The sequence below is a fragment of the Strongylocentrotus purpuratus genome, unplaced genomic scaffold (genome assembly GCF_000002235.5).
Source record: "Strongylocentrotus purpuratus isolate Spur 01 unplaced genomic scaffold, Spur_5.0 spur5_scaffold_10, whole genome shotgun sequence".
NCBI classification, from domain to species: Eukaryota; Metazoa; Echinodermata; class Echinoidea; order Camarodonta; family Strongylocentrotidae; genus Strongylocentrotus; species Strongylocentrotus purpuratus.
Window position 1 is genome coordinate 12,642,110 of NW_022145595.1, and position 21,469 is coordinate 12,663,578.

General features: G+C 38.2%; 1 protein-coding gene across 1 annotated transcript in view; it reads right to left on the reverse strand.

The window, feature by feature from the left end:
- The window catches only part of LOC588716 (A disintegrin and metalloproteinase with thrombospondin motifs 3), a 50,991-nt gene extending 31,708 nt beyond the window's left edge, over window positions 1–19,283 (reverse strand). Inside the window, exon 1 of the mRNA XM_030979537.1 lies at window positions 18,656–19,283. Coding sequence (XP_030835397.1) covers window positions 18,656–18,712 — 57 coding nt within the window. The 5' untranslated portion in view covers window positions 18,713–19,283. The remainder of the gene's footprint in view (window positions 1–18,655) is intronic.
- Window positions 19,284–21,469: the final 2,186 nt, after the last annotated feature.

Sequence of the window (21,469 nt, forward strand, 5' to 3'; positions counted from 1 at the left end):
GTTCCTACTTATAAATTGTATTGTTTGGAAGAAAATAAATGTTCATTTGAATTGAATTAGAATTGAACACAAACATTCTAAGATTTAGTATAAGATTGCTTCAAGAAATTGCTTCAAATATCCAGTTGCATCATTCATGATCAAATCCTGTTGAAATAGTCCCCAAACTTTGTATTGCCTTTAGTATCGATGTAAATTTATTCCCAAACTGTTGAAAATTAGTAGCACCTATAGATGCAGAATCTAGCGTATAGTCAAAGATCATTAACAGCATTTTCCGTTTTATCAAGAATGTTTGTTTCCATCAACATTTCTTATTCCTTTATATGTCCGTGGAGGTAGAAGAAGTTATGTATAACATGTAATGTAAGCATCATCGATTGAAAATAATTCATTGATGTACTCATGTAAATGAAACCATTGTCATGTTTAAAACGAGACATCTGGCTTGTTCATCTTCGTTAAGACTGTCTAAATTCTTGGCTGGCTCTCTCATCCATGATCTTGGCCGAGAGCCCGGAGACGATCGGTGTGGTTTGGGTCAATTATTCGCTTCCTCGCAGGCGGTCTCTCGTCACGACTGTGCGCCAAATTTGTGAAAATGTTTGTGTAACTTTTCCACCCATAACAGGACGCAAAGTTTGACACTTAGTATGACCGAACAACTCTAGAGGAGCATCTTCTTCTTCTTCTTTTGCTTCTTCTTCTTCTTCTTCTTCTTCTTCTTCTTCTTCTTCTTCTTCTCCTTCTTCTTCTTCTTCTTCTTCTTCTTCTTCTTCTTCTTCTTCTTCTTCTACTCCTCCTCTTCCTCCTATGACCGAATAACTTCAGGAGAAACATCATATTCAAGATTTTGACAAAGTTTTACTGACACTTTTGTTCCCTTTGTAACACATCATAGTAAGATAAATAAACCTTTTTTGAATGACTATGGGTGTTAAAATATTATCTTGTAAGCTCATGCAAGATTTGTTTTTCTTCTTCTCGAATCTCTACACAAGCCCGGTCCAATGGAGAACGCAAGATGTGGATTTGGAGTTCAATCCCTCTAGGTCTGCGGGGCTGGGATATAACATGGTTCTGGGAAAAGGGGTAGAGTTGAATTGAGTGGTGATAATACTTGTATTAGACTTATAATTCGTCCTTGTTTTCACGAAGTGACGGTAGTGAGGAAAATCGTAACGCAAAGTGAATGCAATTTTTTTTCACTACCGTCACTTCGTGAAAACAGCGACGAATTGTACCGGGCTCGAAATCAATTAATGTCCCATGCCCCCATGCAGAAGCGGCTCTTTTTAGAAGGATGATCTCGGTGGTGGTGGTGGTGGTGGGGGGGGGGGGGGGGGGGGGTTAGGGGCCCTAGGGTTTCTGAATTAAATTTGTAAATGTTTTTTTTAAATAATGTTACTTGATGGGACGTTCTTGAGCTCCTCGATTCCTGTAGAACGGCATACTGGATTAAAAACTACTACTACTTCTAATAATAATAATCTTTTAAAGTCCACTCCAAAGTGTACTAAGTTAAACCGAAAATGGAAATTCTTTTTGCCTAATTGATCGTGAGCCCGGCAGCCACTGAGCAGCGCCAGATCGACGTTGGCTCTACCCCTAATTGATGAACGCCACACAAGGTAGCAGCAAATCCCGTCTTTAAACGTCTTTCGGTATGACGCGGCCGGGGTTCGAACCCACGACCTACCCGTTAGGTAAGGCGGACGCTCTACTGACTGAACCGACACACATACAAGGTATGTCGGTTGCTTTGCTACAGTACCATCTTGTTTTACAATTGTGAGTGAAATAGACGCCAACAAAGAGTGCGTCAATAATATTCATGGATCAACCCCCCCCCCCCCTCCCCCCACTTAGTTGTATTTAGGGTACGCATATGCATGTTCCCTCCTTTTGAAAACACGGTGTGTAAAGTCAATTTTGTGTATGTACGAGCCGGACTTTGGTGCGTAAAAAGTACCCCTTTACCGGATATTTTGGTAACACGCATGCGGTCATTCCGACCCCGGAGTGGGAGGGCCGGGGATCAATCAACCAACCAACCATCAATGAATTACAATAACTGTACTCTAACCGTGTCACCAGTAAGTTCAACTTTGCCTCATACTATTATCATGACTATGGATAGAGTTTGGTCAGTCACCACCAGCTGATAATGGTATTTCTCCGACCGAGTCTGAATCGAAATTTAGTTAACTTTTTAAAACTATTAGATGACATCCCCAATTACTTGTTGACCACAAGTTCGATTTGCTTTATATTTCATCTCAGAATATAGGCGAATATGAGGTCAACTTGTGGTTCAGAGATGTGTCCTCATATACTGTGTCTCGCTACCTGTGAGACCAGCCTATAGTTTGCAAAAATAGGACAATCCGTAACGAGGTCACGTAACGAGGTCACGTAACATTTTGTGGTCACATGTCGAGACAAAATTGAACGAAAATTGACATTTTTCATATATTTGTATACAGAAACTTCCTATACAGCCAATTTTGTTTTTATGCCTTTAAAAAAATCTCTTTTGTATGGTGGCCCTGAAGGGACATCGCGAATAGACTAAATCGTGAAAAATATGCGATAAAATTCACGATATCGTCAATTTTCTCGCATATTTTTCACGAAGAAATTCACGAAATTGACGATATCGTGAACTTTATCGTGAACTTTTCACGATGAAATTGACGATATCGTGAATTTTATCGTGAAAAGTTCACGATATAAAGTTCACGATATCGTCAATTTTATCGTGTACTCTATCGTGTACTCTATCGTGTACTCTATCGTGTACTCTATCGTGTACTCTATCGTGTACTCTCCTGACGGGCGCTTCGTAAACAAAACCTGCCCTAGCTGGGGGAGACAGAGAGAAGGAAAAAAGGGAAAGGGAAAGAAAATATAAAAGGAAAGAAAGAAGAGGAAGAAGGAAAGAGGGAAACGGGGGAAGGGCGAAAGGCTCTTACCTCCTCCCCCCCCCCGCCAAAAAAATAAATAAGAGAGAGAGAGAGAGAGAAGGGAAAGGGAAAGAAAGAAGAGGAATAAGAGGGAAACAGGGCAGGGAAAGGGCGAAGGGCTCTTGCCTCCTCCCCCCCCCCCCCCCGCCAAAAATAAATAAGAGAGAGAAGGGAAAGGGAAAGAAAATATAAAAGGAAAGAAAGAAGAGGAATAAGAAGGAAAGAGGGAAACGGGGGAAGGGCGAAGGGCTCTTGCCTCCTCCCTCCCCACCCCCGCCAAAAAAATAAATAAGAGATAGAGAGAGAAGGGAAAGGGAAAGGGAAAGAGAAGATAAAAGGAAAGAAAGAAGAGGAAGAAGAAGAAGAAAAGAGGGAAACGGGGGCGAAGGGCTCTTGCATCCCCCCGCCCAAAAAATAAATAAGAGAGAGAGAGAGAGAGAAGGGAAAGGGAAAGAGAATAAAAAAGGAAAGGAAGAAGAATAAGAAGAAAAGAGGGGCTCTTGCCTCCTCCCCCCCCCCTCCCGCGCCAACAAAAAAAATAGGAGAGAGAGATAGAGAGAAGGGAAAGGGAAAGGGAAAGAAAGAAGAAGAAGACGGAAAGAGGGAAACGGGGGAAGGGCGAAAGGCTCTTACCTCCCCCTCCCCCCTCCCGCCATAAAGGGAAAGAGAAGGGAGAGGGAAAGAAAATATAAAAGGAAAGAAAGAAGAGGAAAAAGAATAAGAAAAGAGGGAAACAGGGGCGAAGGGCTCTTGCCTCCTTTCTTTTCTTTCTTTCCTATTCTCCCTCTTTTTCCTTTTTCTCTTTCTTTCTTCTCTTTCCCTTTCCTTCTCTCTCTCTCTCTTATTTATTTTTTGGCGGGGGGCGGGGGGACGAGGCAAAAGCCCTTTGCCCCCGTTTCCCTCTTTTCTTCTTCTTCCTCTTTCTTTCTTTCCTTTTATCTTCTCTTTCCCTTTCCCTTTCCCTTCTCTCTCTCTCTCTCTGATTTATTTTTTGGCGGGGGTGGGGGGGGGAGGGGGGGGGGGCAAGAGTCCTTTGCCCTTCCCCCGTTTTCCTCTTTTCTTCTTCTTCCTCTTCTTTCTTTCCTTTTATCTTCTCTTTCCCTTTCCCTTTCCCTTCTCTCTCTCTCTGATTTATTTTTTGGAGGGGAGGGGGGGGGGAATGAGGAGGAGGCAAGAGCCCTTCGCCCCCCCCCCCGTTTCCCTCTTTTCTTCTTATTATTCTTTCTTTCCTTTTATCTTCTCTTTCCCTTTCCCTTTTGTCCTTCTCTCTGTCTCCCCCAGCTAGGGCTGGTTTTGTTTACGAAGCGCCCGTCAGGAGAGTACACGATAGAGTACACGATAGAGTACACGATAAAATTGACGATATCGTGAACTTTATATCGTGAACTTTTCACGATAAAATTCACGATATCGTCAATTTCATCGTGAAAAGTTCACGATAAAGTTCACGATATCGTCAATTTCGTGAATTTCTTCGTGAAAAATATGCGAGAAAATTGACGATATCGTGAATTTTATCGCATATTTTTCACGATTTAGTCTATTCGCGATGTCCCTTCAGGGCCACCATACTTTTGTCTCGAAATTTATCAAAATACATTTCTGGAACATGAAAAAGCATGGAAAACAAAGTAATACATGAGAAGAAAAAAAAATACATAAACAAATTAATAAAATACGAAAGGGTTGATTTGAAATTTAAAATCTTTTCTATTCAATATTGTCGACTATGCTATACTCATAAACTTTTTCGTTAACGATTGACCTTCATACCTCAATTTCGAACAAAATATCGATAAATATGTAAATATATGCATCTAATTTGCATAGTTATTAAATAAGCTATTTTTCCTGAAAGAAATGATGCAGTGGTACTCTTTTATGCGTGTCAATATCCGTGCAAACTTTCGCATCGTGTGGACCTTCCGCGGCCAAGATCTAAAGAAGGGGGGGGGGGTGAATGAAATTAACTCTCATTTCCCACCCCACCAACCCCTCCCAGTCAAAACTTGCTCTCAAAATGCCAAGTAAGAATAGGGTTTATAAAAAAGAGATACACAGCAAACCTCGCATTGACAAGTGAAGAGGATTGATCATAGCATCGTGTTGTTACAGTAAGTACATTTCCAACGATTGTCTGTCGTCACACATACAGTACACACAGAGAAATAAAAGGTGTTCTTGGGGAGTAAAACACGGAAATACGCAAGGGTGTATATTTGAGGGATGTAATTTTACACCCTATTTTAGTCAGACGAGCTCTGATTGGTCAGTGCATATGCGCATGCGCTACAGCAATGGCGCATCGTGTCGATATAGGTACTGCCAAATGAAGGAAAATTAGAATAATTTACATATTTTAGTCATGTTAGGGGAATTATCATGTTTCATTTGGGCATATTATTTGTGTGAAAGTTATCCGATCAAGAATAAGGGGTTGTACCGAAGGTTATATTTGATAATTTAATGAAAATTAGCATAAGTGTTGTTTTACTGACTAGTACATAATTGTAACTAAAGGGAAGATATTCGAAATTTAAACACTTTTTAATACAAAAAAATTTACTCCCTACATTGGGGAATAAATTTACTCCCTGAGGGGTGTCACTTATGCGACAAGCAATTACTCCCTATAGGGAGTCAATTTACACCTATTTTTCTCTGTGTGTAGGTCAAATTATTTGTTGACCACAAGTCTTTTGCTTTACTTTTCTTCGGAATGTGGGTAAATATCATGAGGTCATAATTGTACATCAGAGAGATTTTCTCATATCTTCCAAAAAGAAGAGATCCTCAGCCATGCAAGCCCGCAATGACAAGTGACAGGAATGATGAGGGCATCGCGTGTCGCAATTTGAAAAGCAGTTGGAACTTGTGTTCCAATTGACGCTGAAAATATTTGACCTCAAACTAGTCGAGATTTCTCCCTCTCCTGCTTGTATTCCGGGAAAAGGGTAACAGATGCTTCGATACTGGACATAACTTATGAGTGACACCAACAAACAGGGGGTCATTACTGCCCCCACTTGGCAGCAGGAGGGGACATATGAGGTGTTCGCTCTTTGAAGTTACCTCTCCCTTTTTATCGAGGGTGAATAAAGTTCATCGAGCTCGCAATGTCTAAAATCTTGTATGATACATGCTTTGTGAAAAATATACATTCATCTCAGTTTTTAAATATTAGTGGTAATTTGCTTTGAAATTGAAAAACATCGTCATTATGAGATATATCGCAAACCAGAACTGTGTTGGAACATGATCAGAAGGGTTTATAATATTATAAGAATATGAACTCTTGCATTCGTTAATAAATAAAAGATATTTAATTGCTATAATTCTGTAAATTAAGCAATATTTTCAATTCCACGTTTGGTATTGAATAAGTAGCAAAACAAGTATTCCATGGTTTGTGTACTGAGAAACGGTTGTCACTGGAATTCGCCAAATTATCGGACATTGGAAGCCCCTAATATAAAACTTTGGCATCAAAAAGATTACATTCCTAAGGGTACAGACTTAGCGTATGGAAATGTAACTAACTTCAACATTAAATTAAAGACTCTTGCCAGATAAAGTGAACACTGCAGAAATAATCCTCGGATGCAACTTCTTTCCAGTACATTTTTTTGAAAAAAGGGCAGTAATGGAAGTATCTGAAACGAAAAAAAAACTACCTTCAACCCCCCCCCCCCAAAAAAAAATAATAATAATAATGATAATGATAATAAAAATAATCGAACAAACAAATTCAACATAAAAACATAGGAAAAAGCAGACATAAATAATTGTTTAAAAAAAAAAAAAAATTGCATTCACTTCATTATGTTGTGCAGATAATTCATGAGAATGTTATTCACATTAATTTTAGTCATATTAAGTTCTGAATAACTATATTCGTATGATGAAATGATAGAACATGATAAAAAATAGTATGCTACTTTTTTTAAAAATTGCAATGAAAAAATTTATCAAATGATATTGTTTCCTTTATAATTTCAACCGACATATTCATAGAAGACTACTGCATTTCATGTTATGTCTACATATTGTTATGGAAAATCATCTTGACGTTTACAAGCAATCGAATATCGTTTCGGACAGGTGATATTGTAGTTGAGATCCGATGACTTCATAATCTGCTCGGCAGTCAAGTCAGGCTTTCGTTGAACATGCGGAACAGATGTTATACATAAAAGCCAGGAGGATCGAGTAAACCGTGCTTTTTATGACATAAATCACGAAATGTGGACATTTATACGTGATCTCTTTTCAAAGGAATAATGATCATATTTGAAAAAGCATGTTTTCTTCCAAGTTCAAACTAGCCTTCAAGGATATTTGTGTAAGTTTACAAACGTGTATTCGGGCGTACCCGATACAAGATATATGTTTACTGGGACTCGCGCCTTCTTCCTTGTAATACAAGTTCTTCAATTATATTTATGTTCCTACCACGTATAAATTGTATTGTGTGAATAGATATCTAATATGTTGTCAAATTAAATGGAAGAAAGTAAATTTTAATTTGAATTGAATTGGAATGAAAGTTGCAGAAAGTTGAAGTTTAGGAACAAATGTAAGCCTTTTCTCACCATTATCGATTTCCTCTCAGAAAAACCACGTTAAAAGCAGTTTTAAAGTAGAATATATTAATATCTTTTTGATATCAAACAAAAAATCGTTGAATTTTTAAAGTTTCTAACTTTCTGATTTTGTTCTTTCTCATTTCATGTTATCCATAAAAAAAAAGATATATGTTGATAATACCAGGAAGCTTTTTAGCCGCAATATCCGCCTGCATTTCCCAAACATAAGGTATAAGCTTAATTAACCTCGGTATGACGCCGAAATACCATGAATTCTGATTCATAATGACCTCTGAACTTGACCTCTCTTTTGTACTTTCAAACCATTTCGGAATAAATTACATCATCATTGAAATTTATATGTAAATCAACAATCGCGTGAGATATCAAATTAAACTGCTGACTAGACTCTACGCTTTCATTTCAGTGTTCACTAATTTGTATACTTTTTTTAAAAACAATATTGGTGTGAAAGATTCACTCTTTAGTTTTCACCTTAGCAACTGAAAAACAAAACACCCTCGTTTGTATCACCGTCCTTTCAGTTTTCACCTTAGCAACTGAAAAAATAAACACCCTCGTTTATATCTCCGTCCTTTTACTTTTGTATTAGTGTAATTTTTCTTGGCCCGGTTTCATAAAACTTATTATCAATAACATGTTGTAGTAACTGTTATAAGCTACTGAAATAATTACATTTGATTGGCTGAGAGCAAAGTTGTCATAGAATTTTAGCATTTGAGAGTAATAATAAATTTCATGAAACTGACCCCTGGTGTGTATATATAAACATAAAAGTCATGGTTGTACGTTCTTAAGTGCAATCACCTCTTTGCAAAATTGAAGGCTCGAATTCTCAAAGGAGGTTTGTCGACAAACCTAGGTTTATGTGCGTCATGTGACGCGTTTCGACGCGTTTCAAACCAAGGTTTGTTTGTCGACAAACCTTCTTGGTGAATTCGGGCCGAAGGGTTTATGCAGGAAAATCTCCCTGGTTTATGTAACGGATGCAATGTTAATATGAAAATGTCCCTCCCATCTCCCTCGTTAACCGTTAACCGTTAATGATTTTTTTTGTGTGTAAGCAATCAGCGGTGGGATCTAAGAATGCAAGTGCATGCGTGAGGTACGCCCTCACAAATTTCCAATAAGGGACGAGATTGTAATATAAAGAAAGACAAACTTGAAAAAGAACGAGAAGAAGGAGAATACAGAAGCATTCACAAAATTATCAGTGATGTTGTTGTCAAGTGTTAGGCCAAATAAAAAACAAAACATATTTAGCGTCCTGTTTTTTCGAAAAATAGGAAGGAGGAGGCCCTTTTTTCCCCTTTTTTTCTTTCAAAATGGCCGCTCAAAAAAAAAGGAAAAAAAAAGGAAAAAAAAGGAGGCGACCCCCCAAAAGGAAGCGGGTGGGGACGCTAAACATGTTTATTTTTTTTAAATGGCCTTAATGACGTAATCGTCCCCAATCAGACAACCGAACGCCAACCGGACAATCATACATGTACCACTAAGATCTACTGTTTCATGAAAGATGTCTGCTGTCTCTATCAACGTGCTGGTGTTATAACAGTTACTACCAACCTAGAATACCTGGAAATCCCTATTAGCTCATTAGATGGTGAAGAAGTGACATTTGAACTTAACCACAAAGGAAGAGAGAGAGAGAGAGAGAGAGCACGGTGTCACATACAGAAATGGTATTGTACTTTGATTGTCGTGGAAATTTTTGACAAGTAGAATGTCTGGTAAACATGTAAAAGACCAGCTCCCGAGTAGTAAATAACAATAGACATGATGGAGGGGGAAAATATCGTTAAATCCCTAATCTAAGATGCTTGAAAGAACATCCAAATATTGCTGACCTTACACATATCCAACAGCTACAACCATGACAACAGCATACTCATTTAGGGATATTATATGGGGTCCATGATATAATAGTTGCACAACCGTTAAAATCAATAATTACACCTCTTCAACGAAAAATAGAAGATTAAAACAGAACTGATTGATATCATAAAATTATTTTGTACTTTAGTAGTAGTCAATACATTCTAAGTCATGCCGGGAATAGTCCAAATATTCGATTAATCCAGGCCATGGAAATACTTTAAAAAGACAGAATGTATTGCATTGATTAAACACCAGTAAAGACGGAAATTGCATTGCTTGGATATTGTTAGCATTATTGGATCAATACAAGATAGCTGAAATAAAATAAAAAACTATTTGGGAATAAGATTGATAGGGTTTATATTCTTGATGACATGATTGAATTAAACAATTTATGAATAGTGCACAATTTGCACCGTTTAAAACAATTTGATTATAACATTCTATATGATTTGATGCATTTTTTAATTCAAGTATACAGAATTGAGGGATACTTGTATAATAATTTAATCGTGTTACTAATCGGAAACATGACCCATAAAAAGTGAACTGCAATATCAAATCAAGCTGTGCACTTGTTATGAAGACGCTACTGCTGAGATGACAAGAACTGCCCTTGGCAACCACAGTCGTTCTCTCTTCCTCCCCTCCCCACCATCTCTCTCCCTCTCTCTCACTCACTCTCTCTCTCTCCCTCTCTCTCTCACTCTCACTCTCACTCTCTCTCTCTCTCTTTATATATTTATCTTTTTATCTGCCTGCGTGTGTTTGTGTCTGTCTCCCTCCCTCCTCCAATTCAATTCAAATAATTTTACGTACGTTACTCAATCAAAACATAAACAAAAACTTACATGAAAATTAATTTCAAATGACATTTGCAATATAACCTAGAAAATGAAACTTAATTGTAATTATGTCGATAAGTATAATCAGAGATTTAGTGTAGTGGCTGACAAGAAGTGTACTTTTTGTAGTAACAGTGATGAAACTATCATACATGTTTTTTGCTTTTGTAACTGTTCTAATGAAGTATGGTCGAAGTTAGAGTTCTGGATATTTCGTAATACGGGGGAAAGGATCAAACTTACAAATCAAAATAAATTGTTTGGATTTTGCGGTAGCAATAATAATGCACTCAACTGTGTTCTGATGGTTGTAAGACAAGAAATATTTTCAGCTAAATTACGAAATCAACTACCATCATTTGATATAATTTTATCAGCTGTAAAACGTTATTATGAAAATCTAAAAAATATATATCTAAATCTAAAAAATATATATACCAAACAAATCTCAGAGAGAATAAATTGAAAAAGAAATGGTTTCACTTTAGAAAATGTTTTGAGAGTGTTGGAAATGTGCTAACAAAAACATGATCATGTATTTTATGTGTTTTTTTTAAAAATTATATATTTAAAGTAATAATTTTGTCATAAATATTTGTTTTTATCTGCCTCAAAAGTTTTCGGCCGTGATGATTATTATCTGTGTTAAGCCGTTATGTATGGAAATTATTTATTTAATTATTTGTATATGATATATGGATATACTGTATATGATGGAACTTGTTTTGAAAATAAAGAACCCTGTGGAAGGGGGAAAAAAATAATAATAATCAGAGCATTTTAGGATACGAGATATGTAAGCATGATATTATCATCGAATTTTAAAGGAACTTGAGAAACTCACTAAAAAGAAAAATTGTAATTGTGAGGATTACTCAATAAAGACAAAGAAATAAGAAAGAAAGAAAGAAAGAAAGATAAAGAACAAGAAAATAAACACATACACTGCTAAAAAATACGAGCATAAGGAAAAAAACAGTCGAGCAGTGCATGTTGGGATACAAGCCCATGCTCCAACTCCCACGAGCGGTCGAGATTTCCATAATTTTGTAAACTTGGTAGTTCCGTATTATCATAGGGTGATAGGTAGAAAATTGAACACGATGACGTCAGGCGGGACGTCGAAAGCCAAGATGCGGACAAGGACAAGGACAAAAAACATGGACAAGGATAGGGACAAAGACAAGGGCGATGTCTAGGACAAGGACATCTCTCTCTCTCTCTCTCTCTCTCTCCATCTTCTGTCTTTTGTTTTCTCTGTCTCTAAATTTAATTCTTTCTTCCGCCCGCGCCCGCTCCTCAAGATGGATTCAAAATATTTGATTTAACCATGACCGGGGGGGGGGGGAGAAAGAGAAAGAGAGAGAGAGAGAGAGAGAGAGAGAGAGAGAGAAGTAAATATATATATATAGTAAACACGCTCCTTTATTTTTGTCCATAATATATTTTGATGGGGGTGGGGGGGGGGGGGGGTGCTTCTCCTACCCCCTCCTCAATCGGCGTCAAGCTAAAATTTAGCAACGTAAGAACTTTACCTAAATAACATGAATCATATATACCTTCATCAATGAAGTCAACAACTGTTAAAATTGCGGAGATGACAACCTATTTCGCTTCCTTGAGTCCCATTGGGAGTTCAAATGTGCCTCGATGAAGACCTTGCGATGCTGGAGAAAGTCATAAGTCTAGGCCCAGCGGGAATACTTGACAAGCTCTTAACCTAAATAAGTACGTCACCACAAGGCCAAGGTCAAGGAATTACACGGTGTTCACTACCTTGTATCTTTTTTATGATGATTTGTTGATACAGATTATAGTGTAGTCTCCTTGTGGGCGTTTCAGTCGTAACGCGTCTTTTGACGGGAAAAAAGTCTTTCGCCACCATGATCTGTAACTTTCTTTTCATGGGGCCTTTTCCATACGACTTCCTTTGTCTATCTTTATCCCATCTTTCTACAAAGCGATTCACCTGTCATAATATATTTCTCGTTGGTAAATCTGTCCATTACATCAGCCCAGCATCAGTCAAAACAGTCGAGAAGAAATGTTGCTCCCACCCAACCATGCTATAATGCTCGCTCCTCCCGAACATGCCAAATATCTAGATCATCTTATCTGTCTGATTGTCTGTTTTTATCCTGTTATGCCTCTCTCTCTCTCTCTTGCTCTCCGTCCCTCCTTCTCTCCGCTAGTTGTCTTCCTTTTGTAATCCTCTGTCTTTGCCCTTAACCCTATCTCTTTCTTACATACTTTCTACCACATTCTCTCTCACTCTCTCTCTCTCTCTCTCTCTCTCTCTCTCTCTCTCTCTCTCTCTATATATATAAATAACTCATTCACTCTCTCGTTCTCTCACTATCTCCCCTCTCTCTCTCTCTCCTTCGTTTCATCCACTATCTCCTTCCCGGCCCCCCCACTCAAAGGTCGGAATGACCGCATGCGTGTTGCCAAAATGTCCGGTAAAGGGGTATTTTTCGTGCGACAAAGTCCGGCCCGAGAATTGTAAAAAAAGGGGTGTATTTGACTTTAAACCCTGAGATTTCTTTAAAAAGGGGTGTTTTTCTTTTTTTCTCTCATCTCTTTGGACTCCTGAGAAATTATTCCGAATTTAGGGGGGAACATTGAGCATTTTTCCTGATTTAGGGGGGTCTCCAAGGCAGGAAAAGCCTGCGAAAAGCCCGCGAAAGGGGGGTTTGGAAATGTTGGCAGTCCTCAGATAGGGGGTGCTTTCAAAAAGAGGGTACGAGCATATGCGTACCCTAAATAACACTGAGTGGGGGGGCCGGGATCTCCTTGCTCTCGATCACGATGGCCGCCAGAGACAAATAAGACAGAGTACACAACCTCGTTCTCTTGAAATAAATGGTTCTCTACTACAATGAATTTGAAGGAATCTGTGACCTGAATTCCAATAGCTTTCACTTCAGACTTCCCAGTCTCATCCATCAAAGCAAATACCCTTCAATGTACAAAATCAGTTAACCCTTTTCCTCCGTCAATTTTATTCTTCGCGTTTTCATTATTTCGTAAGACGCATGCGCGTATCCATCTATTCGCGGAGCAGCAACCAACTTGGTAATATGTCAGCTTTATTCCGCCGTCTGAGTGACACGGCTCTCTGGTGAATAAAAATACACTGAACCAACAACAAATCAATCATTACAGATACTTCGATTTAACGTCAAATATAACAAGCATACATAGGGTTAAGAGATTCTTTCATGATCTGTCAGATCCTAACATTTGTGCCTACGAATCTGAGGCCGTCTTGTCTTTCAAATCTCTTTATAATTCTTCTCTTATACAAGTGGACTATATACCTGGAATCTATTCTAAAAAGCCATACAAATTTGCAATGACGGTTTGAATCCCTGGCGGGGTCATTTTCATGAATAGGTGTAAAGAAATTGGGGCAAATAAAGATAATTGGAGATTGTTTACTTTAATTCCAGTTCTACAAAATGATAGTCAATGAAAGGATTGTTGTTCGAAAAATTACGAGTGCTTTTATTGCATGTATGACATGGGATGAACATTTTATTTTGGTATTGTGCAAAGGTGGCAGTGTTAATTTATATACGATCCGATGTGACTGCGTTTTGATGGACATCTCTACAAGGACTGTACATGTGTATATGTAGGGATTGTTCAGTAGCCTAATGCGTATTCAGTGGGGCTCCTGCGCCCTGTCGCCCCTCCCTCTTTGAAAGCCCGTTAAGAAAAGAAAAAGAAAGAAAGAAAGATGAGGATAAGGAGTGTGGGGAACAGGAGTAGGTCTACACTCCACCCCCCCCCCCCCCACTGTTGATAATGTCTGGATACGCCCCTGTTAATTCACTTTCCTTTACCATAAAGAGGGATTAATTTTTGTTTTCTGGAGGTCGTAATAGATAATATTATCAAGCCCATCTATAATGTTATTCAACCCTCTTAGAAATTCTAGCGAGTATCAATAATGACTAAATAATCAAAAGTTGTTTTTATTCAAAATATTTTATCGTAATGTGCTTTGCCCCCGCCCCCCCCCCCCCCCCACTCCGAGAACGGACGGACCCCATGCGTGTTACCAAAATGTCAGGTAAAGGGGTACTTTTCGTGCGACAAAGTCCGGCCCGAGAATTGTAAAAAAAAAGGGGTGTATTAACTTTTCACCCGGAGATTTCTTTAAAAAGGGGGTGTTTTTTCGTTTTTTCTCTCATCTCTTTGGACTCCTGAGAAATCATTCCGAATTTAGGGGGTACATTGAGAATTTTTTCATGATTTAGGGGGGGGGGGTCTCCAAGGCAGGAAAAGCCCGCGATAGGGGGGTTTGGAAATTTTGGCAGTCCTCAGATAGGGGGTGCTTTCAAAAAGAGGGAACGAGCATATGTGTACCCTTAATAACACTGAGTGGGGGGGGGGCGGGGCTTTGCCTTACAGCGACGTGAGTTTATCATTTAAATTTGACTTCTGCAACCATTTTTTCAGGGAAAATTAGTTGAATTCACAAGCGTCCTAGATGTGCACAACCGTTCAATCCTACTAGCCAAGGACTAAATTTAAGCAAATCGTAAAATTCACCGATTATTCTCACATGAAATTTCAATAAAAAAGCCATTATGCACATAAATATCAAGGAGCCTACATAAAATGAGCATATAAATGTTTAGAAAATGACAGCATTAATCAGCATCATAATAACACCTTTGGGGTTTATAGGAAGGACAGTACCTGATGACTTCCAGATCGCCTTTATTATTCCGAAATTTAGTTTTTGGAAATATGGCTGTGAGAGTTTGACAATACCTAGAAAAGATATGAAGGAAAATCATCAAACGGTTGGATGAAGAAAAAAAACAGAAACTACTGCGATATTCTTGATGTATTTAAAGTCCTATGTAACCCTTTTGTGCTCAGTTTTGAACAAGTGGCTACGTAAACCTACAATCTAGATACTTCGAAAAGACAGAGAAGTCACCCCTTTCCCCACATTTTAAACATGTTCAAGTTTCAAGTTGAGTTTATTTCCATATGTGGTTCATAACAAATACAAATATACATACATGTCCAGACATATACAAAATGCTGGATCCAACGCTATAAAGGTTGAATCTAGCATGCTAAAAACGTTTCCTATAATCTGACATTTCGAAAAAGGGGTCACTCCCCTGCCTTTTTTAATGGTGATTTAACATTTTAGTTTCTAGAGTGTATCCCGAAAATGTTACTGCTTGAAACGCAGACGGGAAAGTTTCTCGTCATATATTATTTGCATGTAATTATTGTATTCAGATATGAGGCGGAGCGGCATTGAGTGGGTTAAAGCAAAGTCGGTCACTACTATATGTTTTTTCAGTTGACTGGCATGATGTTTGTGAGGTTGTATGGTCATGGTTAAAAAAATCTCAGTCAATGCCAAGAATCTGTGAACACACACGCTGATGCAAGACATCTTACATGAGATGACAAGACGGATATCGTTACATCCGATCAACATCGTTGGCTTTCAGTAACCTTCATCGTCTAATAGTTCTCTTAATCTTCATCATATTTTCATTCTTCTTCTTTCTTTCTTTTCTTCTTTGTTTTGTTTCTTTCCGTCATTTTTCATTATTTCCATCCTGCCTTATGTTATTTCCACTCGGTCATGTTCAGCGTCTACTGTCTGAACGCTCTCTTCATCGACGTCTCTTTCCATTTTTCATGTTTTCTTTCGTTCCTTTTTACTTCGTTCATTTAGTTCCGATCCTTTCCTTTCCTTATTGCATTTACCATAACATCTTTACTCAGTCTACGTCATTGTCTACCTTGCCTTTTTATTCTTTTGTTCTCCTCATTCTCCTCCTCCTTCTTCCCCTCTTTCTCCTTCTCCTCCTCTTCTTCCTCCTCCTCCTTCTTCTTCTATTTCTTCTTCTTCTTCCTCTTTTTCTTCTCCTTCTTCTTATTCTTCCCCTTCTTCTTATTTTCCCCTTCTTCTTCTTCTTCTTCATTTTCTTCTCCTCCTCCTCCTCCTCCTTCTTCTTCTTCTTCTTCTTCTTCTTCTTCTTCTTCTTCTTCTTCTTCTTCTTCTTCTTCTTCTTCTTTTTCTCCAGCGTAGTCTTCTTTTTCTATTAATTTATTGGAAATTCTAATGTGTCTATATAAATTATTTTTCATTTATCAGAGTCACCATACATGGTCGTGAGAAACATTTCTAACACCTTTTTATATACCAAATAAAAATACGTATCAAGGTAACATGTCTGCTCGAAAAGGCAACGGGAATGTCATGAATGTGGTTGTGACTTAAACGTCAATCATCTTTAAAGTTTAGAGGTAGCCTAAGGGAAAAGCGATGTGAATGGAAAGAAGACGACTTGTGATGGTATACGGAGACTCTAATAGCCATGAATCTTGAAAGACCCTACTCCAGACATTGTGAAGCTATAGCTCCTTGCTTTTCTCATTCCAAGTATTCGACATCTACCATATATGAAGAGAGTCTAGCAGAACTGAAACTAACTACTTTGGAGAAAAGAAGAAAGAGAGGAGACCTATTGCAAACCCACAAGATATTGACGCAAATCGACAAATCAAAACCCGAAAATTGTTTTCAGTTTGCTAACTATGAAAGAACAAGAGGCCATTCCATGAAGCTAGCCAAAACAAGAAGCCGCCTTGACATCAGGAAAAAAATTCTATAGCCAGAGAGTTGTAAGCAAATGGAACAAGCTGCCACAAACTGCCATTGATGCTCCCACACTCCTAAGCTTTAAACGACAACTATCCAACCTGGGTTTTTAAATGGATCTCATGGGACCCCCTTAACCCTGCCACACCACACTATCTACGGGATCTTCATCAAAATAATAAGACATTGGCCCGGTCTTGCTAAAAATGCACTAAATAAACATATGGAATGAAAATGTGGTTCACAAACTTTATCTGTTACTTGTTACATTTCGAATATGAAGGCATTTGAAGAGCCATTCTTTTCAGGGCAGATTTTTTTTCTTCTCCGATAAACTCTCTCACACTAACATAAAAATAATAATTACAAACAAATCCTCACCAAGTATTTTCACCTTTCTCAGAACTCAAACTTCTCTTTAAGCTATGGAATCTCATGGAATACAATGAATCTCACCAAGTATTTTCACCTTTCTCAGAACTCAACCTTCTCTTTAAGCTATGGAATCTCATGGAATACAATGACTTGCACCTCATACGTGTTCGCTAAAAGCATGATACACGTATTCAAGGATAGGAATGATTTTTTCCCTCTCATGATTGAGACATGCAGTGACGTGTACCCAGCTTGAAATGATTGTTCAACTTCGAGAGATAAGAAGGTTACTTTATCTCGGCTAAACATTTCCGCTGTAAGCCAATGACTTGTATAATAGGCGGGATTATGTGCACTTTATGTCTACTAAACTGTTCACCTTTTATCTAAAACGTACAGAACGATAATTCAGTAAAATAACTTTTATCAAGGGGCACGAGCAGTCCCCTTCCATTGTTTCCAACTTCAAAATAATTCTCAAATGGTAATACCAAAAGTAGGAGCCCCTGTAAATCAATACCTTGACGTACACCCCTTTACAAAAATCCGATTTCCCCTTTGGCATCTAAATCTGATCTTTCTTTCTTTTATCTAAAACGTACAGAACGATAATTCAGTAAAATAACTTTTATCAAGGGGCACGAGCAGTCCCCTTACATTTTTCCAACTTCAACATAATTCTCAAATGGTAAAGTTATACCAAAAGTAGGAGCCCCTGTAAATCAATACCTTGACGTACACGGTACAAAAAAAAGGGGAAAAAAAAGAAGAAAAACATAAATCCGATTTCCCCTTTTGCATCTAAATCTGATTTTTCTTTCACGATTCATGTACTATTATATGATAATCATGATTATTTGATATATACATTCTTTCCCTCCAAGCCGCTGAAAGGCATAGCTTGGAATAAAACATATAGCCTATAATATGGAATGTTAGTTAGGGTAAAATCTCTAATCCTCTGCTGGGAATTATTAAAAAAAATCAGTAAATTCATAAAAACGATACACCCGATAAACAGACAGGTACAAAACAGAAGGTCTATTGTAATAACGAAAACAAGAAATTACAGATATTAATACACACGCAATAAACATTGACATTGAACATAAACTAAATTAGAGAAAAGTACAAAGAAAGTAAAACACATGCGATTTTAGTTTGTATATTTAATTTCCTGTCATTTTATTGTTTCATTTTGTTTTTAATGCGAGTGGACCTAGTATGAAAAAGCACTCGTGCTGATAAGGGTGTTCCATACCACAAGTAGTAAATAAATGAATAAATGATAAATGAATAAAATAAAATAAATAATTACGATTTCTTTCAACTTACCGTGATTGAATGAGTGACAATCAAACAGATCAACACGCAGAGATTTGGCGCCAACATTTCATCAAAAGTTTATTCCACTTTCCAGGAGGAGTACGAAAAACTAGCGAGTGATATTCCTTCCCTACTGGAGGTTAAGGTGCGAGTTTTTATTCCAAACTCATTCAGGAGATAGGTATAAACCCTATTCCGTTGCAGCTATGGTCGATGATACAATTTCCATCAGTTTCAATTGTTAAGTAAGTTTCCGTTAATCCGAGCTCGTAGAACGTACGTAATCGCTTTCAATATGTCTCGTTACTTCCGAATTGTTATCATTCACCGTCAAAGAGGAAAATTTCTGTTTCCGCGGTATGTCATATACAGATATCTGCTTTTGATGTTCAATGTTCTCTTCCTGAATTATAATGAGGTTGCTTATTATGATGATTCCTATGAAACTTTCTGCTTTTAAGAAGTACGTCGGCCGAGACGAGGTGCGAACTTGGCTCTTCCGTGTTTATTTACTTGTTTACTCGGAGAATCGATGGGTATCAATGACCGTTTCCTCCTCGTTTCCAACTAATAACGCAATGGGGTTGTGCCTCTGGTCATGCTGGCCTCCACTCAATACGTTATGAATTTTTCATGACCTACTTGAGAAGCGGTATAATCATCAACTGCCCTGTAATGGTTTTAAAAAGTATGATATTTGAGTCTAACCTAGTTTCTCCACCTATATCCCAAGATACATTCTTGTAACATTCATGTATTTTCTCCCATGGTTCTGAGAAACACGCTGGAGTACTTTCATGGTGAGTGCAGGATAAACACGCCGAACGCCTGGACGCAGAAGGTGAAAGTTTCAAGGTAAAGTTGGCCAGCAATTATGACGTATGATGGAGCCATTCACACGAAAACAGGATTAAAGATTTGTGAATTCATGTGATTTAGATCGACTCTTTCTTTCTATTGTATACAAGTGGAAAACCGCGAAGCTTGCCCGCAATAAAATAACCAGAGAAGATTAGCCTTTTTCCCTGAATCGAGAAGTAAACACCTTTTATTATTATTATCTTTTGTGGTGAAGTCATATGCTACCCTCTCTCTCTCTTTATCTCTCTCTCTCTCTCTCTCTCTCTCTCTCTCTCTCTCTCTCCAAGTCCAGGAGCGGCCCTAGAACGGTAAAAATATATAGGCAGGTGTTTTTTTTGGGGGGGGGGGCAGGGGGCTCGGGGGTTCCTGCGTTAATTTTATACATACCGCGCGAGTTTTTTTATTTATTTATTTATTTATTTATTTATTTTTTTTTTTTTGGGGGGGGGGGGGGTGGTGCTCCAAACTCCTTTAAAACCGCTACTGCAGTCACGTCTCCTTCTTAGAGCGTTCCGGAGTGTTGGCCAAGGGACACGGATCGCTTAACTATGACGTTCAGCTGTTGCTTTCAATTAAATCTAGCAATACCTCGTTAACGAGGTATCGAGAGAGAGGGGAATGTAGTTTCATGTTAGAGTAGGTCTTTATAGAGACTGACATCACTTGATTTTGTTTCCCTTTCCACCATAGACGATTCCGTTTTATCAACTAGAAGAATTAAGAAATGGCTCCTTTATTCATTTTATACTGAAGTCGATCCGTCAACGCTTCTTAAACAAATTAACTAGTTAAAAGGGTGGGGTTAATTAATCCTTAACATAGAAAGGATGTCGGGTAGATAACAGAATACAGTGTCATCCTTCTTCGTTGCAGAATCGGCGAGGGCGCTATAAACATTGGTCAAAAAGTTACATCATGGTGTAATGATTGAAATGTTGAGATGGACAAAAATAGAACGCACCTTTCATATCAATCTCAACTGTTTACTACCATTGTTACTCTTTAAATGATCTGTGAATGGCTAGAATCTTAGGTGCCGTCCCCTTATTATCTAATTTCCTTGTTCTATATGTATCTCTCCCTCCTTTGCCTGCACCATACCATAACTTTAGGCCAAATTAAAAAAAAACATGTTTAGCGTCCTGTTTTTTCGAAAAATAGGAAGGAGGAGACCCTTTTTTTCTTCCAAAATGGCCGCTCAAAATGGCTGCTCGGTACATTTTCCCTGAGAGTCGGGCTATTTTTCAAGATGGCCGACTTTCGTAAAATTTGTTTTAAAATCAAAAATAGATCCATTTTAGCAGTGTTTTTCATGTTTTTTTTCTGTACAAAAAAAAAAAAAAAATAGGAGGCGACCCCAAAAAAGGAAGCGGGCGGGGACGCTAAACATGTATATATTTTTTTAATGGCCTTAAATCTCATTTTTATTCCTTCTCCTATTTGACCACTGTTCTGTGGTCAACATACTACACTAACAGACGTCTTAATTCAACCATGCACCAACACTATACTTGTACCTAACCCTAAACCTAACGTAAAAGCCAATAATTGCAACCCTATCCCTATTTTGATAGAGATGTAGAGGTGTCTGGTCTAGTGGATAGGCCGTCACCAGACTGTGGATCACTTGCTTCTTGGTTCAAGCCCCGCAGTACGTGGCACACTGGCACCAATGTCCTTTGGCAAGACATTACTCTACATTCGCCACTCTCCACATAGGTGTAGTAAATGGGTACCGGTAGGAAGGAGTTCCTTGAATGCTGTGAGCACGGAAATCGGCAGCCTAGCACAGCTGAGATAATATTGGAACGCTTTGAGCACCTTGCGTGGTGGATATGTGCGCTATAATAAATATCCAATATCAAAAGCCAATTGCAACCCTAACTTTGTCTTTGATGAAATAAAGTCTGGAGCAACTGTTACTGAAGCACATGTTGGAGCATTATCTCAACATCTCATCTA